Source organism: Erpetoichthys calabaricus, chromosome 3 (genome assembly GCF_900747795.2).
Source record: "Erpetoichthys calabaricus chromosome 3, fErpCal1.3, whole genome shotgun sequence".
Lineage (NCBI taxonomy): Eukaryota > Metazoa > Chordata > Cladistia > Polypteriformes > Polypteridae > Erpetoichthys > Erpetoichthys calabaricus.
In genome coordinates this window covers 288,935,314-288,957,777 of record NC_041396.2, presented here as the reverse complement: position 1 = coordinate 288,957,777, position 22,464 = coordinate 288,935,314, and the positions used below count along the sequence as shown (strand labels likewise).

At 39.5% G+C, this 22,464-nt stretch overlaps 2 protein-coding genes across 5 annotated transcripts in view; one reads left to right on the top strand and one right to left on the bottom strand.

Annotated features, from left to right (window-relative positions):
• The window catches only part of slc48a1a (solute carrier family 48 member 1a), a 1,064,469-nt gene that overhangs the window by 196,002 nt on the left and 846,003 nt on the right, over positions 1 to 22,464 (bottom strand). The gene's annotated exons all lie outside the window — the stretch shown is intronic.
• LOC114644657 (vitamin D3 receptor A) overlaps positions 1 to 22,464 on the top strand; it is a 177,549-nt gene that overhangs the window by 89,319 nt on the left and 65,766 nt on the right. For all 4 annotated transcript variants that reach the window (XM_028792701.2, XM_051924361.1, XM_051924360.1 and 1 more), the window contains one exon: positions 13,608 to 13,758. In XM_028792701.2, the coding sequence (XP_028648534.1) occupies positions 13,610 to 13,758 (149 nt within the window). In that variant the 5' untranslated portion in view covers positions 13,608 to 13,609. The remainder of the gene's footprint in view (positions 1 to 13,607; positions 13,759 to 22,464) is intronic.

The window sequence follows — 22,464 nt, the reverse complement described above, 5'->3', positions numbered from 1 at the left end:
TTTTGGAAAATGTTGACTGGGTTTTGTTCTCCTGAATAGAGGTGGTGGGTAAGTGGATCTATGGATAGAGCTCAGAGAGCTGGATGGTGTAGGGTGTGGGGGGGAAGAGGTTATGTCACAAAATGTTTCAGTGATTGATACTTGGCACTTGACCCATAGGTCTAGATGAGCTGGCTCTTCAGTGAGTGAATAGACTGACCTCATGCCGGGGTTATGTGTTGGCAGTGAGCTCATGAATGGGCTAAGGAGGGCTTGCTATTGGCTATTGAGTTCTGTGCTAAATTGGCTGTGGACTTGCAGATAGAACAGGTGGAGTAGGGATGCTTTAGTACAGAGTTTATGGATAACAGTTGTGGTAGAAGATGTGGATATGGTAGGAGCCTCAGTGAGCTTGGTGCTTGACCCTTGGAGAGACCTGCGTGGGGTATTGTTTTGCCATGGAACATATGAATAAAGCTATGGAGGATTGTCACTGGCACGTTCAGGTGAGGCATACTGTAGGTGTGAAACTTTCAGTGAATGGAAGTGAAACTGAGAGAGAGAGAGACCATGCCCGTATGGTGAGCACAAGCCTCATAAGATGACTGGGCACCTCTTTGGGTAGGTGGTTTGAAGTGGGTTCTAGTTCTGAGCAACAATTTCTTGCGTTTTATATCATACTTTCATTTTGGATAGAAAGGAGGCTTGGTGGCATAGATTTAAGTATATTGTTTATGTAATCATGGAGTATATCATCAACACTATCTCTGTTTTGTCATCATTTTGGATGATTACGTGATTCTCAGTCATGACCTTGTCATTTGTTTGCCAGGAGGTGCAATAATGTTGTTACTGTACATAATTTATAAACTGTTTAGCTGGGCATGTCAATCACTGGTTAATTATTGGTGATTAAAGGGTTAATAATTTTCCGAGATTCTAATATCTTAGGTAGTTTGAGCCAAAAAGAAGAAAAACTTCAGGTTATTCATACATCCAAATATCAGTCTGCATTCAACCACACACCATCTCTTTCCAAAAAGGATACTTTGTTAAAATAAAAAATAGAAACTAACCCACAGCCTTTAATAATGATTAATTGTTTTTATTTCTATTTTAAACCTGTAAAGCAATGTATTTCTGGATCTTAAGCCTCAACACCGTGGTTCCTGTGGTGAAGAGGTCTTGCTGGAGCATAGAAGGGGAACTTTTCTATTTTCTTTACAGCTGTTTAACCCCGTACTCCATGAAGAACACCATGCAAAAACAAAGTGAACTAAACTTTATACAGAATAAATATATCCCAAAATGTTCTGTGTTTAAAATTATTGATGTAAACAAAGTTCTGAGTGATATAGTAGTTAGCATCGCTGCCTCACAGCTACAGTGTCCCAGGTTCAAACCCTGCGCCCCGAAGTCTGTTTTTGAAATGCTACCATTGGTTTTTACTTTGATTTTTCTCCCTGATTCCAGACTTGTGCTCTTTAGAGTTATTGGTGCCTCTCAATTAGTGATGTGCTTGTTGGTTAAGTAGTGCAACATGTTACGGTAACCGGTGTTTTGTACCCTGGTGATATGTAGTTATGAGTGATCCAGTCAATTCTTATTTTGTGTCAGTTTCATTAAATTGTATGCTAAAATTAATTTTACCTGCGATTTTGCTATCTTTAAACACAAAATCTTCTAAAAAGCTTTTTGGGGTTAAAACTAATGAATATTACTTCCTAAAGGTTTGGAAACACTCTGTATCCCTTTTGGACCAGTAAATAACTCAAAAAGGTCCAGATGAAAATAAACAGCCGAGTGTGAAGCGGCTGGGATGAGAATCAGCACCTCCAAATCCGAGACCATGGTCCTCAACCGGAAAAGGGTGGAGTGCCCTCTCAGGGTTGGTAGCGAGATCCTGCCCCAAGTGGAGGAGTTCAAGTATCTCGGGGTCTTGTTCACGAGTGAGGGAAGAATGGAGCGTGAGATCGACAGGCGGATCGGTGCGGCATCCGCAGAAATGCGGGCGTTGCATCGGTCTGTCGTGGTGAAAAAGGAGCTGAGCCGCAAGGCGAAGCTCTCAATTTACCAGTCGATCTATGTTCCTACCCTCACCTATGGTCATGAGCTATGGGTAGTGACCGAAAGAACGAGATCGCGAATACAAGCGGCTGAAATGAGTTTCCTCCGCAGGGTGTCTGGGCTTTCCCTTAAAGATAGGGTGAGAAGCTCAGTCATCCGGGAGGGGCTCAGAGTAGAGCCGCTGCTCCTCTGCATTGAGAGGAGTCAGATGAGGTGGCTCGGGCATCTGATCAGGATGCCTCCTGGACGCCTCCCTGGTGAGGTGTTCCAGGCACGTCCAACCGGGAGGAGGCCCCGGGGAAGACCCAGGACACGCTGGAGGGACTACGTCTCTCGACTGGCCTGGGAACGCCTTGGGATTCTCCCGGAAGAGCTAGAAGAAGTGGCCGGGGAGAGGGAAGTCTGGGCATCTCTGCTCAAGCTGCTGCCCCCGCGACCCGACCTCGGATAAGCGGGAGACAATGGATGGATGGATGAAAATAAACAGTGGAGTGCAACTGGGCTAAACCCATGATCAAGCAAAAAGATGTACTCCCATACACATCTATAATCCAGTGAGGCAATGCAGTTGTAATCTACAGTGGTTAAGAAAAAATAATACCGCTTTGGTCTTTGAGATCCTTTCAGATTTTGCTGACTACTGCTGCTTGATGGGAATTGTAGTGTCTGTTGGCTTTATCACAAGGTTTGCAGATGAGATGAAAAATTTAAGGGAAAAAGGTTTTTATATACTGTATAGTAAGTACCTTTCCTCTTGCGTCAATGGTCTAAATTTTGCTGGTCATGAAACTGTATGGTTTTGCAAAACTTTTTTTGTGGGAGTGATGGTTCTTTTTAGTATAATTGAATATCTTAGGTCCCAAAATAGGGTAGCAGTGACAGCACAGGTTCAAAACCAGTTTTTGGAAAACTATATGTGGACACCATCCATAAGCAGTACATTAATAAATTAAATTTCAATTCTTCTGGCTAATTTTGGGTAGAGCAATTCAAGTCTGCTACTGATATTTTGTAGCTAAACTAAATGTGTGTTAAAGGCACTAGCACTGTGCTTGTCAACCCATTTTCTATCAGTATGGCATCAAGTTTAAAAGATAACTTTTGAGATAAAGTGTAGGCTCCCTCTAAAAAAAAACAAACCAAATATTTTGCCTTGCAAGTGAGAAAGCAGTGTGAGAAGCTGGCATGTGTGAGGTTTTGGTGAGTTGGAGTCCTTACCCTTTCTGCTTCAGTATTTTATAGATAAAAGGCACTTATTAGATGGAAAGCATCTTGGAAGGCAACACATTTTAAAACATATGGTTTCATTGTTTGTGCTTAAAATCTGTAATGGACACTATGGGTTGACAATTATATTATGCCCCCCATGTTATTTAGTGACTTTGCATAAACTACACCTAAAATTCAACAGATTTTATATTTTTTCATGAAAAATATTTTGCTCCACATCACCAACAGAGACCATTGCTATAGGCTGAACAAGCAGCTGTATCATGTTATATAGTGCTTTTCAATAGTAAACACTATCTTAGTGTGCTTTATTCCTTCAGTGCCATAGTTTCAATATTTCTACGTTGTAAGCCATACCACTAATCAACTAATTTATCGATAATTCTAATTCCTCCTTATTGCTTGCTGATTCAATACCTGCTAAGACTCAATCTTGTTTAGTATGACTATGAATGGGCTTTGCTTTATTTTGATGTTTGTGCATTCAAATATTTTTACACTTGCTCATACTATTTCTGTTCAGGATTGCAGCCTATCCCAGTAGCACTGGGCACAAAGTAGGAACCAGCACTGGATAGAGTGCCAATGCATCTCAGGACATGGGTTGTGCACATACACACACATATATATTCTCACATAGGAGCATATGTGACATATCTGAATGGTTACAGACTCTAGTATCATATATGGTGTTCTCAAGGTGGATGTCATTTTGTTTATGTTGTTTCTGACACCATGTTCAAGTTGTCATTCCAGGACAGTCATTCACCTTCAGCCAACAAACTTTAAAGTCACAATCTGATATCATAAAATAGGAAGTGAATGAACAGACTCGCAAATTTCCACCATTCCAAGGAAAAATAAACTTTTTCATTCATAAAAATGTGACTAGAATCCCCCCACCTGTGTGGAAAAACATATTTCATTATTTCAGTTTTTAAAATCTGTATTAGAAAGGATGTGAAATCATATACATATGGTCCCAGGTTGATGATATCAGTGGCTAACTTTAAAAGTGATAGGTTGAAAGTAACCAACTCTTCTGGAACAACAGAAACTCCGTGAAATCAAACAGTGTCTCACAGGGATGATGAAAGGCATACTGTTTTGTGTTGTAACTTGCTGGAAAAGGGGGACTTGGTTGTTCAGTAATTACTGATTTTTTATCTGTGAACTTAGTTGAGCCAAGGTTTTGAATTCTTCATGGTTAATTATTCCGTGTGTAAAGGATCATTTAAATGTACTGGCACCCTTACTGGACTGCAATTTTAATTTTTTTTAGGTGTTGCTATCATCAGAAATGGTTGATGTGCCTTATACTTCTGAAGGTCTGCTGTGGTGAGGGGCACTGAATTTTGCATGCATTACCAATTCATTAGCTTCTGAACTCCTGCCTGCAAAATGTAACTTAGAAAGAATGAATAATGACTTTGATGTATTGGGGAATTGAATTTGTTAAGAATTGCCTGCTGCCAATGGGTGAGATGTTGCAAAGTGTCTGGTAGCTATTCTGTGATGAAGGAGACAGGATCCTTAAACATTTACAAGTTCTGTGACTCCTTAAACTTTAAACTAAGAGTGACTACTCACTCTGATGACCAACATGTTGAATTTGTTAAGAACTGCTGACTCCTACAGTTGGAAAGACCCCCAACTCTGTTTTCTAGGACAGAGAGGAGGCTAAATTCTTCACTAACAGCTAATTCTGTTACTTGTAACTACAAACAGTTAAAATGCTAATTGTACACAAGAATAACAGTGCTGAACTTTATCATCAAAAGTCTTACTGTATTTGGAAAGACATTTCTGACAACGAGCACATAAGGTGGAGGAGACTCTGTTTCACTTCAGTCTGACACAATTCACTTTCTAGCACTTCACCTCCTTTCCAAGGAAGAGAGGAGAAGGAGTCAGCCAAAGCTGTCTGTGGTTAGCAATGTGAATCATCATTCCAGATTATGTCATACTGAGCAAGGCGTCATTTTGAGGAAGCCCTGTAAAAATTTACCGACAAAGCTTTTCTGGAAGTTACTGACCTCTGTAATAATTGAGCCTGTGCCTAAAATTACTGGAGAAATGTTACTGATCATTTTTCAGTTTCCTTCTATGATGATGCTAAATGGTGCTTTATGAATTATTGTAATAAACAGAAACACCCAAGAAGCACATTGATTCAGTGATTTGCATTGTAGCTTCTTGGTTCCAGGGTTCTGTATATGAATCCCACCTATGATTGTTTTCTATGTGAAGCTTGAATTACTGTATCTCCCTATTTTTCTGTGGATTCCCCCCCCCCCCCCCCCGCCCCCCCCCCCCCCCAAACCCCCCCATCCCCAAAGATGTACAGGTTATGTTAGCAGGCAATTCCAAATTGTACATATGTTGGAGGTATTTGTGTATGAGCACCGAGATGGGCAGGCACTCTGTTCAGGGATACCTGGATGGATGGAAGCAGCATTGTAACCAGTGCTTCTGTGAGGCTTTGGATCACTTTACTTTTTAATTGGATTAAATTAATGCGAGTGTGTTTTGTTATAAACTGATCCATAAACATGTTTTGTAGAGTTTACCATGAACCAGAATTTTATCTTTTTTCCTACTTACTGGGGTTTTTTCTAAATGTTTGAATCGTAGGCATTTGCATCATTCAGCATCCTCTCATATCTAAAAATGAAGATTCACCTATGACAATATCCCTTTTTTGTTGTTGGCAGGTGTTTGTTGTGACATTTAAGCTGCTCAGGAAGTCAGATTCTTAGAACTAAAGCAAATGTTAGCTTGAGAGACAAAAAGTGAACTTGCTAAGCAGTACACTTTTGACACCCTTCAATTCCAGGAAAGAGTCAATCTGCTACCAATGTGTCACTATTAGCACTTCCTTAGACTGTTAGCCACTGGGATAAAATAAATCATACGAGGGGCATAGATATACCAAGAGCAGTTGAGAGTAATCTGCATAAAAATAAAAGAGGAGTGAAACCTGCAGAGTCATAAACCCCACCAATAACAAGTGAAAATGTATTTTGTATAGAGCCTTTTCATTGCAGTGCCCATATCACCCTTCTTGTTTCAGGTGACACATTACGGCTGTGTTTTGTGCTGCTTCCTCTTGACTCCAGAATCCCAAGTTTAAATCCCGGCCTGATTAATGTCAGTTTGGAGTCTGCATATTATCTTTTTGTCTTGTGTAACGTGGAAGCATTGTTCAAGTTTAAGTCCAAATGATGATGCGTTAGTTAGGTATTGGCGGCACGGTGGCGCAGTGGGTAGCGCTGCTGCCTCGCAGTTGGGTGATCTGGGGACCTGGGTTCGCTTCCCGGGTCCTCCCTGCGTGGAGTTTGCATGTTCTCCCCGTGTCTGCGTGGGTTTCCTCCGGGCGCTCCGGTTTCCTCCCACAGTCCAAAGGCATGCAGGTTAGGTGGATTGGCGATTCTAAATTGGCCCTAGTGTGTGCTTGGTGTGTGGGTGTGTTTGTGTGTGTCCTGCGGTGGGTTGGCACCCTGCCCAGGATTGTTTCCTGCCTTGTGCCCTGTGTTGGCTGGGATTGGCTCCAGCAGACCCCCGTGACCCTGTGTTCGGATTCAGCGGGTTGGAAAATGGATGGATGGATGGATAGTTAGGTATTATCTCACATAATCTTGGGTTCAAATCCCAACACAAATGCTATGAAGTTCGCATGTTTTCTATGTGTCTTGTAAAATTCTGTAGCATAGTTCAAAATGTGATATGCTAGTTAGTTGCTATCTCATACTGTGCTGTGGAAAGATCCAAGCCCACTAAGTGACTGTGTAGAGCTTGCACTTTCCCCCGTCTGTTGTATAACTAGAAGGCATGGTACAAGTTGAAGTGCAAATGATGGTGGGGTGGTTAAGTGCAGTCTCACAAAGTGTTTAGAACATGGCTCAATCAATGTCTACGTACAATTTTTCACGTTCTTCTCATGCATTGTACAACTAGTTGGCGACTTCAAGCTCAACTTCGAATAGTGACAGTGCGCTCAATTCTCTAAATATGTACACAACTGTATTGTATTTGTAAAGAGCACCAGGAAGGTGTTCACTGTGAGAAGGCACTATATAAAATCACAAGATCACTTGTAAGATTACACAGTATACTGGTACTAGAAAACTGCTGAAAGCGCAAATTTTACAATGGTACAGTCCCAGCATTTGGGGATTTTCGGTACTGAAAGTAAATGTCGTCTTTAAACCCCCCAGCCCATTCAACAATCAGTAGTGTAGGTGGAGTAATATAAGATTAGACATGCTGGAGACTTCCCGAAAACACACATTTTGAAGCAATTGAGGCTTTGCATGGTCTGTACAGGAACTATATACCTTTCTTCCTGTGTCACTAGTGTGAATTTTTACGAAGGAAAACTTAGTTTTACTACAGATTCCATTTAGCGTGAATTATTTGGATATATGTAAACTTGATGACCTGCTGATAAACAGAAGCAATTCTATTGAATCAGTAAATGGCTTTGAGATGATTTTTACTATGGAAAGGCACTATATAAAACCACAAGGTGAGAGGATCAAACACCACCTTGAGAAGGTCAGTCGGCCATTGCTGACACCGCAGAAATATAGGAAACAACTGCAGTCTATTTTAACTGTGCCTTCAGATAACATTTACTGTAAGACGCCTGCATAGACAAATGGTTGGACCGAATCCTTGTTGCATCGACGGACACCCATGACTGTAAGAAGGTGCTATAAAAAATAAAGTTTGCTATTTTCGTGTCATTTTCTGGCCAGTCAGCATATTTTACCATCCAGCTTTAAATTCTCTCTCTCTCCGGTGGAGTATTATCTGCCACACTCAGTCTGTTCCTAATGTCTCTCCCAACTTCATTTTGGCTCATGAGATGATGAACATTTCCTAGCCAACAGGAATATTTGGCAAGAAGAGTAGCTTTCTAAGTCCCATAGTAAAATTAAAAAGTAATTATAATCATAATGATAACATATGGCTTTAAAATCTACAATATGAACTTTTCTAACATAAAATAACCTTTCTGGCTTTGATTAGTGCCAAAAACACACACACACATTCGTATGTACATTATTAAAGCTGCTCAATCCAGTTTAGGGTCATAGCAGGTAAAATCCTGTTACATTTTCTCTGATCACATGAATTACTGAACTTGTGATGTTAGCAGAGAAGATGCTGATGGTGTTCAGTGGTAATGTAGTCACACTCACAATATGATAGTTTTGAACATTCCATCTGTGTTGTGTTTATTGTTCTCTTTAAAAAGCACTTCATGATGGTTTTCACACTTTAAAATGAGCTGTATTATGAAAGAACTGAGAGAACCAAAATCAATACCTGTATTAATTAACATTGAACATACTTTAAAAATGGGAATTTTAAAGTATTAAAAAACAAAGGCAAATCTTGCATATGATTTTTCGGTGTTGAAATGCATCATTGTTAAAAGACAAACTAAGTGAATAGGAACGTTGTACTCATGGCAGTAGTGGGCACTTGGCACAGCACCCATAGTGTTTTATCAACTATATTATAATAAGGATTCTAAATAATTCAGTTGTCAATTACAATTGTTGTCAAATGCATTTCAGCACCCATCAGGGTAGAGATATGTCTTATTCAATGTACAGTATATTCATGGCTCTGTACTGCTGTCAAAAGTTTTTGTATCAAATGCTGGCTCTCCTGGCCAGAGTTCCTTATACTTTGTGTGCTTTTCTTGATACTCTAAGGCCGGGTTTATACTTAATACATAAGACTGTGTGGGGACCTTATGCACTTGTTTCAGATCCTCAAAGACATATCGACAAAGTTGAGTGGCGGAGTGGTGGCTCTGAGGCTAGGGATCTGCACTGGCAATCAGAAGGTTGCCGGTTCGAATCCCGTAAATGCCAATAGGGACTCTGCTCTGTTGGGCCCTTCAGCAAGGCCCTTAACCTGCAATTGCTGAGTGCTTTGAGTAGTGAGAAAAGCGCTATATAAATCCAAAGAATTATTATTATTATTAGTGTAAGAGTAAATCACATACTTAAGTGGAAATTAAGAGGAAGTTCAATTAACAGTGAAGCCAGGAAGCACTTCTTTATGCAAAGAGTTATGAGACTCTGGAACAAACTACTAAGTTATGGATTTGAAGCAGAAAATTTGACAACCTTTAAGAAAAATCTGGATGAGATATTGGGACATCTTAGCAATTAGTTAACAAATGGGCTTGGAGGACTAAATGGTCTCCTCTCATTTGTCAAATGTTTGATATTTCTGTGTTTCATATGTAATGGGCTCCTCCTAGAAGAGTGAGCACTTATCTTAAAACCAAAGCTTTGTCATACCAAGAATTTCATCTGCAAATTATTTTAGTGAGTGGAACAAGAATCTTTAAAATACAGATGACAGCGGATTTTAAAATAAGTCTCATACAGACCTGTATATAAAACTGTATATAAAAAAGTCAACAAATTATTATTGTTGAATGTTGAATAATCATTTCAGGTGTGATTGTTTCCAAGTATATTTTTACAATTGTATTCCAAACCAATTAAGTGATTTGTTGAGGGTCGTACACTGAGTCAAAAATGGGGACGAATCTATAGAATTTGGTTTTAAAGTATTGTTTTTTTGATCTACATAGGTAGGACATACTGTACTTCAGATGGATGAAGTTGTAATTCAGAATACATTAACTCAAGAAAAGTTGAGAATCCCTGCTCTTTATGTTGCAATAGCCTTGCAGTCTTTTGAAAAGCATATAATGCAAAGATCATTAGGAATGAGGTTGTTGTACCTATATTTAACTTTGTGCAACTACATCAGGGATATGGGTGGAACTGGACTTTAAACCACAAGATTGCTGCTTCAATCATCACCTTTGATTCACTGTGTGATCCTGAGCAAGTAGGTTATCCTACCTGTGCTTACAATCTTGCCTGAAGAAGGGGCCTGAGTTGCCTCGAAAGCTTGCATATTGTAATCTTTTTAGTTAGCCTATAAAAGGTGTCATTTTGCTTGGCTTTTCTCTACATTCATAATGGCTAACACGGTACAACACCCTAGTACTACCTGTGCTCAAAGTGTACAGTATGAATCTGAACTTGTAAAATGTCTGAGTGGTGTTCACTTTTGAAATGTGCTACATAAAACAAAGGATGATTGTATGCTACTTGGGAAAGTTGCAAAAAATAGTTTAGGTGAAAACCAGGAGGAATGTGTTAATTTTTCCTGAAGCATAGCAGTAAATTCAAAGGTTACATTTTATGTCCTGGCCAGCCACATGTAAACAGCATAACAGATAATTTGTTCTGGTTGGAGGTTTAGACTTATTTTTATACAGGTTTTTCATCCAAACGTGAAAGGCAAACATGTTAGGTTCATTGGTGACACTTAATTGGCCCCAAATGACAGAGTATGGCTATTGGAGGCCCTGACGCCCCATCCAGCATTGCTTCCTGTCTCATGCCCAATGCATGCAGAATGTTCCTGAAATGGCAAAAACTGACAAAGAAAGATGGAAAAAATTGTTTTTACGGTCATCCACACAAACTAATGTGTTTTATAGCTATGTTATGCAAATTATCCTAGCCTTCATAGGATTATGCAAGTCCATATTTATTCAGTTTTGTTATAGTGTAGCTGAGGTTTCCATTTGCAGGCTCCTACAGATCTGTTGTAATACAGGATGTACATTGGAACTAATGCTCTGGCAATCTCAGCTGTTTATTAAAGGAAATTTCTGTAACATTGACACGAAAAGTAGATAAAAGAATTTTATTTATGGTGTCCACATAATTGGACTTTTGTGTACTGCTCGTCAGGGTTCAATTAAATTAGTTGTGATTTCATCAGTGACCTAAAACAGATGGATTTTCATCGGTGGATTTGTTTGGAAAAGTTGTTCCAAATTAATAATAGACATGTTGCATAATCTTGATGTAATTTTTGATTCTTCCCTTTCTTATTCCAACCACATACACCATATTAAGAAGCTTTCTTACTTCCACCTTCATAACATATCCCATGTTCGTTCATTCTTTCCTTTTGTAATGCTGAGAAATGTGTCCATATTTCTTTCACATCCTGAATTGACTATTGTAACTCCCAACTGGCAGGTGCCCATTCCAATCTTCTGTTACAGCTCCAGTTGATTCAAAACTCTTCTGCAAGACTCCTTGCAAAGACCTGCACCAGTGAACATTGTGAGCTGGGGGGCTGATCGCACCCCTACAGGTTAAAAAACGCTGAAAGACTACCTTCACATTGCTCCCTTGCTTGCTGGGCTTACTTACGGCCGATCTATCGCATGATCCATGCGGTACTTCGCAGACTTAAAAGTCCGAACAGCACCTGTCAAGTTTTGATTGATTGTTTGCCTTTCTCTCTCTCTCTCTATCTCTGACCTTCCCTGCTCCTGACGCGCACTCCTTTGAAGAGGAAGATATGTTTGCATTCTTTTAATTGTGAGAGGAACTGCATTTCCGTCTTGTCAAGGAGCACGTTTAAACTTTTGAATAAGAGACATGTTTGTTTGCAGTGTTTGAATAAAGTTCCTGTCTCTAAAGCTTCCTATGTTTCTGTGCAAATCAATCTGTGACCCAAACGTGACAACATATAAGAGCCATCCTGCTTCACCTTCACTGGCTCCCTGTACTTTACAGGACTGAATATAAAATTCTGTTAATAACCTACAAAGCCTTAAATGGCCTGGCACCGGACTTCCTGAGTGACCTTCTCCGTCACTCTCCTACTGTTCACTCACTAAGGTCCTCTGATTCTGGTAACCTTGTTGTGCCCCGCACTAACCTGCACTCAATGGGTGACCGGGCCTTCAGCTCTATAGCGCCCAGACTTTAGAATGACCTCCTTAAATTAATTAAATCAGCTAACTCAATACATTCTTTTAAAAACAACTTAAAACTAATTTGTACAGGAAGACATTTGCCCTAACAATCTGAAGCCTTTTTCAGTTTACTTCTCTGTCCAGATGCTCAGGATAACTTGTGTGTTATGTTATATCGCAAATGGTGTTCTTTCTGAGACTCTGTGAAGCACCTTGAGTATGGGATAGATGCTATATATATATAAAATATATTTATTAATATTTTTATTATTATCTTTCTGATCTTATGTTACTTATTGTCTTTCAGAAGGATTACCATCTCAAAAAATGAGCAAAATAAAAAGGTTTTAAAAAACACCTGTGAAAATAGATAGCATCAACTCATTAAATAAACTCACCAAGCAAAGTTCATTTTATAAAGCAGCTTTCATAGTGAATGCTATCTGAAGGGGAATGATAAGATTTCACATAGCACCATTCATACGTGGCCTTAAAAATTATTTATAAAGGTTAATTTTATATGCTGCCTTTGATGACACATGTTCACACCCATTTAGTCCTTTAGTGCTGAGTGAGGCTAGAGCCTGTCCCCATGATCATCGAATCACTGGTCCCTCTCATGTATATATCCACAGTTACTCTCACAAAGGGCTAATTTAGAATTGCCAAATAACTTAACACATACATCTTTGTGGATTTGGGGAGAACAGAGTACTTTGAGAAAATGTGCTAACTTGAAACAGTGGCTGAGGTGGAATTCAGAGTGCACCTATTCACTGTACCATCATGTACCCACTTATAAAAGGAGAAAAATGCCGACTCACCATTGTAAAAGTAGATAATTATTTCCTTTAAGCCAAATGTTGTTGGTAGATTTAAACAGTGCATTATTCACTGGATTACTCTTCCAGTACTGATTTTTGTATAGCAACTTTTATAGCAGTAACCATCATGAGAGAAAATGGAATATTAAATTTGCTGACAGTTAAGTGGAGTGATTTTGTGTTTCAGTTAATTTTCATGCTGGTGGTGGTCTTAATGGTGTAGATATCATCAATGGGTAAGGCAATGAGATAGGTTCAATTCAGTTTATCTCATGTTGAAGATTTTAGTTTTTGCCTGGTTAGTAAGAGATGCCCAAATCAATATTTCAGGTTTATAGCTCATTTAAGAGAATCACCAACCCAATAAAAACACATTTCAATGTAATACAAGGTCATTTACGTATATGGCTGTCTATAAGCTACTTGGATGAACAAGGAAGTTCCTTTAGAATGAAGTGGTGTGATTAGTATGCATATTCATGCTTTTTTAGGGAAGTGGCAGTTGAGGAAAGATGCATTAATCAAGCATTTAGAAACCTTTGGAGCTGAAGGTCATCTAATGAAATGAGGGCTGTGGGATTCTATAGAATATTTCAGTGTTTATACTGGATGTGGACGATGGCTAATAGCATCTTTGTAATTTCCCCTCTCTCTCTCTCTCTCTCTCTGTCTCCCAACAGCTATGGCAGCCATATCAGTGACTACTTCAGGTATCACCTCCACTGACGAATTCGACCGCAATGTTCCACGGATATGTGGGGTGTGCGGAGACAAAGCTACCGGTTTTCACTTCAATGCCATGACCTGTGAGGGCTGCAAAGGTTTTTTTAGGTAAGTTGAAACGATTTCTCACCTGAGCTGCTTTTAGGTAGATTGGGAAGGGTCTGTTTATAAATAACCCTTTTCTACTCTTGAATCAAGTGGCGTCAGGAGCAGCAGCAGACCCATCTAGCTGTCTACTGCTGATGCAGTACAGTATGTTGCCACTGGCTAGTTCAAAATGTATGTATGGTCAACCCATTCATAACCAGGCAAGGGAGGCAATTATTACATTGCTACGGCTGTACACAGGTCAGTCAGCAGGTGCCAACATCAGGCCAGATTGTTTCAGCTTAATCAATTGCCAATTGGGTACATAACTGGCAGCCTGCTCTGGTGTATCCTTATCCAGTTATCAATGATTTATCAGTTGTAAACATGTTACCTTACTTTATATAGAAAGTTTCACAGTTAACTCTATTGCACAATACTTTGCAAAAAAGGTAGATCAGGATTATAGCCTTTCATAAGTTGAGCTATAAAGGACCAAAACAATCTAGTTGGCATAGCTGAAAATGCTGATAAACTACCAGAGTGACAAACATGTAAATTCAATTCTGTGGGAAAAATTTTAGACTTGTGAGCAATGGAAACTGATTTTAAAACGCTACCATATTTTGCGCCTGACATGTTACTGATGTAAGACTGTTAGTTATGGGGCTAGAACTGAGACACATGGTGCTTCATATTTATACAGCCAATCATGTATGTTTTTAAAATGAACTTGTTACTCATTTGGTATTTATCAATGTGCTGCAGAACTGGTGAAATTAATCAGAGGTAGAGTTAACTAATTTGGTAAAGTATTTTCGTGTTAGAATTTACTTGTTTTTTTTACATTGTATCTTCTTAATTATTATTGTGTGCAAAGAGTAACATACCCATTTTTGCATTTCAAGGTTTTTGTCATATGCATAGTTAACAGTTACAATGTTATAATACAAAATAACATTAAGTTTCACCTTCTTTAAATAACATTTAAAGAAACAAAGATTTAATATTAATGACTAATAGCTAGGCATAAAAGACACAAACATATATAACATAAACATTTACAGGTTGGTCTTAGAATACAGGGCTCTTGTCTTGTCTTTCGGTAATTACACAGTGTAGCAGTAGAGGCGTTTATCGACCTCTTGAACCCTCAGGTACCACTCTAAGCACCAGGTAAAAGTATAATTATTATTTATTAAATAATCATACAGTGCACCAAGCACCCTCCACTCCACACTACTCCTACAATCACCACTATTCTCAATACAATAATCACAATACCAATCCTCCTCTCCCAGACACTTAGCCACCCTACCTCCCAGCTCAGCTCAGTGTCTGGGCTTTCCCAGAGTCCTTTTATACTCCCTGACCCGGAGGTGTTCCTGCCCAACAGTCCACAAATCCTTATTACTTCCGAGTCAGGGTAGAAGTCCTTTTCTTCAACTTGGAAGTACGTCATCTCTCCTGTTCACGTGACCAGGACGTACTTCCAGGTTATAGGGCACATAAGAGTCCATGAGCCTCCCTACAGCGACTCCCGGTGGTCCCCAAGGTATCCAGCAGGGCTGTGTATAAAAACTACAAAGTCCATGAGGCCCTGCTGGAATTCGGGGCACGACCACGCTGTCGGGAGAGCTCCTCCTGGCGGCCTGGGGGTGAGGGCCGGGAACTCTCGCCAGCCATCCATCACAACAGATATGAATGAGCATGTAAAATCCAGAAAAGTTCCTTTTCAAATAAAAGTTTAATCAGCAATTTAAGTGAACTATTATTATTGTAGATGATACATAGCAGCTGTTACTAACACTGAGGCACAGTATGGTACAGTATGTACTTTGTGAAAAATTTTAGTCATTTTGTGTTTCCATGCACACGTGTCATTGAATGTAACTGGTGGAGCCCATGGCTGCACAAATAAGTCATGGGTAAGCAACTTAGTTGGGAGCTGTCTGTTTAGTTGAGTGGTAGTATCTATTGCTTATAATTCCCAGCATGCTAAGTATGCATTCCATCCATGTATTCTTTTAAAGCAGAGCAGCAAAGATAGCATATCTTTCACAATCTTTAGTTATTGATGGGTTTTCTCTCCATCATTATGGCCATCATTATGCTTTTTCTAACTCCATGAATACTGTTTCATTATCAAAAAGTGCTATTTACACATAAAGTTGACATACAGTAAATACCTGTGGCTCAAACTTTATTTTCAATTATTTGTGTTTTGTAATTTAAAGTACAGTAATACTGCATCTACTGAAATTTTTTAATTAATTTGAAAAGTTCTGTAAAATAAGTAATAAAGCATTATACATTTTTGTGGATTCCTATATATTTATGTGCAATTTCCTACTTCTGTGCAAAATGGGTTTACAAATAACAGCAGGAACAGAACTCCCAAAATCCATTTGTATACATTTATACATTTGTATACATAAGCATATTTACATATAAAAACTTTAATGATGCAACTGATTTTTCAAGTCATTAAGTGCAACTAGTCATCTGTGGAATTGACTTGAATTTACTTAACTTTGTGTTTCTAGTTTTTTATCAGTTTAACTTTTTTTTTTAACTGTTATCTGCACAATTGACTTCTCACATATTCTGTGCCAACAGTCATCTGAGCTATCTTGTCAATATGTATATTTTTTTTAATAAACACCAAACACCAAGAAAATTCTCAGGTTATTTTAATATGTAACCAGCCATCTATTAGTTTTTTTGTTCAACCCATCTGCTGCAAAATTACCTTGTAGGTCATTTTTATATCTTGTTAGTTGTTGGAATTGCTGTTAACTCATTTGTTGTGCACTCATCTATAGAACTGACATGTTATCATTTAGAATCAGTTGTTAGTCAATATATATGTTAACAGCCAACTGCTAAGTTAATTCATTGTCAATCATTTTATCCAAAATATCTTCTTCTGAATTGGCTGTCAATGTGTGTTATGTGTCTGTAGCCTGTTGGCCATAATGATCCCTTGTCAATAACTTTTTCTACTAACAATTATCTGGAGAAATGAGCATCCCCTTTTTTTTGTTTTAGGCAGTCTATCATCCAAATAAATTATTTTCTAATCAATTTAGATGCTATTATTGTGAAATTCATTTACCAATCATTTTTATGCACTATCATGAAGCAATAATACCCTTCCTTGGGTATGGCAACTTATGTGCCATTTCCTCATGTACTAAAGGCAGCTTGTTTTTATTCCATACTGTTGTACCCTAAAGACAGCTATTTACCTGGACCTTTGTTTAGGTTTTCATGGCTCTGAGTGCTGAATGTCACAGTAGTCCTTCTTCACTCATTCTGTCAGTGTTCTGTTGCATTGTGCTGCATAAACATGTAAACCACAAGCCAGACAGAGGTTGTCTCTCACATCCACCATCAGCAAGGCTTGTGGGATGCGCCATCTGGAAGCGATTGGAATGAGGGTGGAAGATAGAAAAACAGCTTAAAAAATATTTTATCCTCCCCTCCACACCCCCAATGTCATGAGCTTTTGAATTCAGAAACAGGCCACAAATCCACAAAAAAAAAAAAAAATTCAACACTCAGTGAGCCGGCTCATACTGGTTTAGTTTTAGATACTCTCCATTAGACGTTTACTCCAAAGTGCTGTCAACACACCCAGAGCTCACGTACAAATTCAGAGTTTGCAAGCTTGATTTTGGGGAGATATAGGACTAAGGGTTAAAGATTAACAGGTTAGGTTCAGAGGTTTGGTACATTGATTAAGTAATGTGTATAGTCTCTGTTTAATTTGAAAGAATACTGAATAAATTATCCTTAAGTCTCACAGGGTTCTTATTTATAGGAAAGTCTAGGCATGAAACCTTTTCCTCAGGATGATATTTTGAGGAATTTTAAGTATAAAAAAATTTAAAACAAAGGTTTATAACGTAAAGATTGTGATTTAGCTGCATCCAGCACAATAAGTCCTGGTGTGGAAATAGTGTGAACTGAAGTGAGTTTAAGGGGGTGTAGGCGATAATGATATGTGACTTTGATGAGGGGGATAAAAAGCAAGTGGGATGATCACAGGAAGCACACATATGGTGGGTGGTGGTAATGGGTATTAATATAGTCCCTGACACAGTGACGGATGGCAGTGACGGAAACTGTTTTACAAACAAAGCAAGAGTACTGCGTAATGCATTGCAAGGCAAGGGGCTTAACTAGTGTGGTGGATGGCCGAGGCCCTTACCTGGCCAGGAAGCACCAGGTGAGACAGCATTATCTCCCACGGAGCGATAGATGGCAGCCCCCCTGGACTGCAGCAGTGCCTTGGATTCCAACAGGGCTCCATGAGAGCTGCAGTTCGGCACAGTCCTGTTGTATTCCGTGGGTGCCGCCAGGGGCTGCTGAATGGGCTAGTACTTCACCTAGAAGTATTTCCACATCATAATAACGGGCCACCGGAAGTGCTCCTGGGTGTGGCATAAAAGGAGCCAGCTACCACTGCTTCGAGTGCCAGTGTCTTGAGACAAAGCTTGCCGGAGGAGGGGTGGAGGAAGAAGGAGAGAGAGAAAGAGAGACTAGACAGAGAAAGAAGAAGACGACAAAGTCATGTGTTTATTGTGTTGTTGTTGCTTGCTGTACTGTGCACTGCAGGTGAGAAACAAAAGGAAAGTGTTTTCCACTGAGTGAAGCCTGTGTTGTGCTTTCAACTTTTGTCTGCGTCTGTCAGTGTTGTGTTAGGGTGACTGGAGTTCCCCCTGCAGGCCACACCAAGCAACAACTGAGCCTAATATTTTCCAGCCTATGTAATAAAATGGAATGGTCAGAAGTATCAAGTGCTGTTCTTAAATCTTTCCTTTATCAGAGGATATTAGAATAAAGGTTACAACATGCGCTAATGTGGTTTCTGTAGTAGGACAAATCCAGAAACCAGACTGGAATTTTTCAAATAAATTGTGATGCGTAGGGTGAGATTGAAGCTGCATGGCGACTACTTTTTCAAGTATTTTTCAGAGAACGGGTACATTTGAAATGGGTCTAAAGTTATTTATTGTATGTTGGTACTGGGCCATAACATAGATGGTTACACATATTTTAGGAAGGACAGAAAGAAAAGAAAAGGGTGAGGGGTTTACCATTTATCCATCCATCCATCCATTGTCCAACCCGCTGAATCCGAACACAGGGTCACGGGGGTCTGCTGGAGCCAATCCCAGCCAACACAGGGCACAAGGCAGGGAACCAATCCTGGGCAGGGTGCCAACCCACCGCAGGACACACACAAACACACCCACACACCAAGTACACACTAGGGCCAATTGAGAATCACCAATCCACCTAACCTGCATGTCTTTGGACTGTGGGAGGAAACCGGAGCGCCTGGAGGAAACCCATGCAGACACGGGGAGAACATGCAAACTCCACGCAGGGAGGACCCGGGAAGCGAACCCGGGTCTCCTAACTGCGAGGCAGCAGCGCTACCACTGCGCCACCGTGCCGCCCGGTTTACCATTTATGTAAAGCAAAATTTAAATGCATGTCTTCTTCAGTTGAATGATAAGCCACGTCATAGTAAGGACTTCTAGAATCAGATGGAAAGCATTGGTGATAGAGGCCTTATTTCAGGAGTATGTTAGAGATAATCCCTCCACCATGCAAACAGTAATTTCCATTAATAAACCATTAAGATGGATATGAAGGAAGTTGAAAGGCAGTTAGAGAGGAATATTGTAAATAAGGTGAAGGATGACCCAAATAGGTTCTTTCAGTATTTTAGTAGTAAAAGAACAGTCAAGGAGAAGGTGATATATTTTAGAACTAGTAAGGGAGGAATGAAAATGTAGAAATAGTGAAATAGCAATTGCTCTAAACTTGCATTTTTCTGAAGTTTTCACATGTAAGTAAGTGGATAACCTCTCAGTAGTATTCAGGGATTAGGTATTGAGTGATTTGGAAATAGGTAAAAGTACTGCTTGGGTTAAATATGCTGAAATCTAACAAATGACCAGGACCAGATAACGTTATCTTCAAGTGCTTAAAAAGGTTAATGAGTTACTCATATGTTTAGAAAGTCACTGTGCACTGGGGAACTTCCTAAGTACTGTAAAATGACAAATAATATCCTAATATACAGTATAAAAAGGGTGATTGTGCTGTAAATTGATCCAGGACAGCACTCACAACAGAAATTAACAAAAGTCTGGAGACAAATCTATTTGACAACTGCTTTATTTCAAACATGAGCCTCAATATAAAAGAACAGTCTGATGCAATCAAAATAACATTGGATAAATGTATTACCTTTGTGGACGCTAGAGGCGCTGTTGCCCCGTTGAACCCACCAGACAGACGTCCAGGACACACGTTTAAAACACCAAGAATATTTCTTTAATATTTTCTTCAATAATAGTGAACAAAGCATGGCACACTCCACAATTCACAATAATAAATCAATAATCAATTACAGATACCAATCCTCCACTCCCAGCAGCTCCGTCACACTCCCATCCAACTCCGGCTCGATCTGCTGGGTTTCCCATAGTCTTTTTAAAGTCCATGACTTGGAAGTATTCCTTCTCCGGGTCAAATGCCTTCTTCAAGTATCCCGGCAATACTGCGGGTTTCCATCCTCATGACTCCGAAGTACTTCCAGGTTAGTGTCACGGTAATACTCCCTGAGTTCTTGGTGAGCTATCCCTGGTGGCACCCACGGTACCTAACAGGGCTGAAGAGACGTACTCCATGTCCCATACTGCCCTGCGGGAATCTGAGGAACCATTTCCATCCAGGGGAGCGGCCATCTACCGTCCCGGGGGATGTAGTGCCCTGAAAAGGCTGGTTTGTTCTGATGAGGGACGTCCCGGCCGGACTGAAACGCCAGCCGTCTATCACACCTTATATTAATATACTCTATGCCAACGCATGCTATATAAACCTTTAACTGCCAAAATTAAAGTGCTTTTTTAAAACAGACAAAACACCCAGTCAGTCCTATCCTACGGGTTGATCCTAACAACTATAGTTTAGTAAAATTAATGTGCATCATGGGTCAATTAATGCATGCAAAATTATGGGAAAGATGGAGCGGCACATGGTAAGAACAGATGTGTTTAGTGAACAGTCAACGTAGGTTTGGTTGAGGGAAGTTGTGTTTTAATAACATTGTGGAATTCTATGAGGAGACAATAAGAGGATATGATTAGAGTGGTGCATATGATATTATTAATTTGAATTTCAAATAGCATTTAATAAACTCCCACATGGAAAGTTGGGCATCAAATGAGAGAAGTGGGACTTTAGGGTGTTGTGTGTAGATAGGTGCAGAATTGGCTAAAACATAGGAATCAGAGGTTGATGGTACCTTATTTGAATTAGAGGATGTAAATAGTGGTGTCCCACAGGAGTCAGTGTGACATCCGCTGCTATTTTTAATATATATAAATTATTTTGATAGATGTTATGAATATTAAGCTGGGTAAGTTTGCAGATGATACCAAACTGGGTGGATTGGCAGATAAGAAGAACGTGTTGAATCATTACAGAGCGACTTGGACAACATACAGGCTTGAGCAGATTTGCGGCAGATTAAATTTAACGTAAGGAAATGTAAACTATTACACATTGGAAATAGAAGTATTAGATTTGAATACTCAATGGGAGGTCTGAAAAATGAAAGTAGTCCTTATGAGAAGGATTTCAAAGTCACAGTAGACTCTTCACCATCAACTCCAAGACAGTATTAACACTAGAATTACCAGAGCCTACGAAAAAACTCGTAAATCCGTCCCACCTTAAATCGCGTCTTAAATCCGTTTGCACCTCTCCGCCAGAGTCCTTTGTCATCTAAATGTGCTGATAAACAAAAGCTACTAGCAGCCAGCTATTCCATCCCCCCACCGACTTAGAATGAACTTCTCTCCTAGCTCAAGCCTTGCCTTGATTTGATTACCTGGGATTGAAGTGGAGTTTTAGAGTGGAAATAATTCTAGCGTTATTTGGAATACACGCATTTCATGTGTGTTCCATTTCTATAGTAGGCTGTGCAAACACATTTTTAAAACAGAAACGTTTTTCATATTCTAATAGTAAATGACAAAACGTAGGCATAAACTATATAACGTATGAAGCCTGAAGTCCATATATCAAAGAAACACTTTCACAAAAGGTACAAATAAGAGAACACGTGCGCTTTCATTCAAAAAATGTAAAAAAAAAAAAAGCCGCGTTAGCATGCCACATTGACATTCTTACTACAACCGCCGCGGTGCCGTAATGGTATCAGCTCCTGACTGGGAATCAGAGGGTGGTGAGTTCGATCCCGCACGGCTCCACTTCGGGAAATGAACTGCTCTTATTCTTACAATTTTAGAATAACAACATAAATTTGATTTCAGTCTGTAACAGCCGGTGTAACTTATGATACTGGTAAAGGTTAGCTTTTTTTTTTTTTTTTTTTTAATTCACTTTTCATTCTCGCAGTCGCATTCAGAATCAATCCATACAACCCCATCTGACACAGCTGGTTTCACATAAATAAAAGTGCACTTTTATTCAAGACTATAACCGAAGAATAAAGAAAGCAAGTTACAGTTGGTGGTTGATACAACAGCTTGCGTGGTGCAATGTTAAGAACTGCTGATTTCCGATCTATATAAAATCATCACATTCAAATATTAACAGTTCCCACACACCCAAGGTCCGCCATTCCTACATTTACGACATGTGTACTTGTTGCAGTGTACACACCTCTCTGTGCTA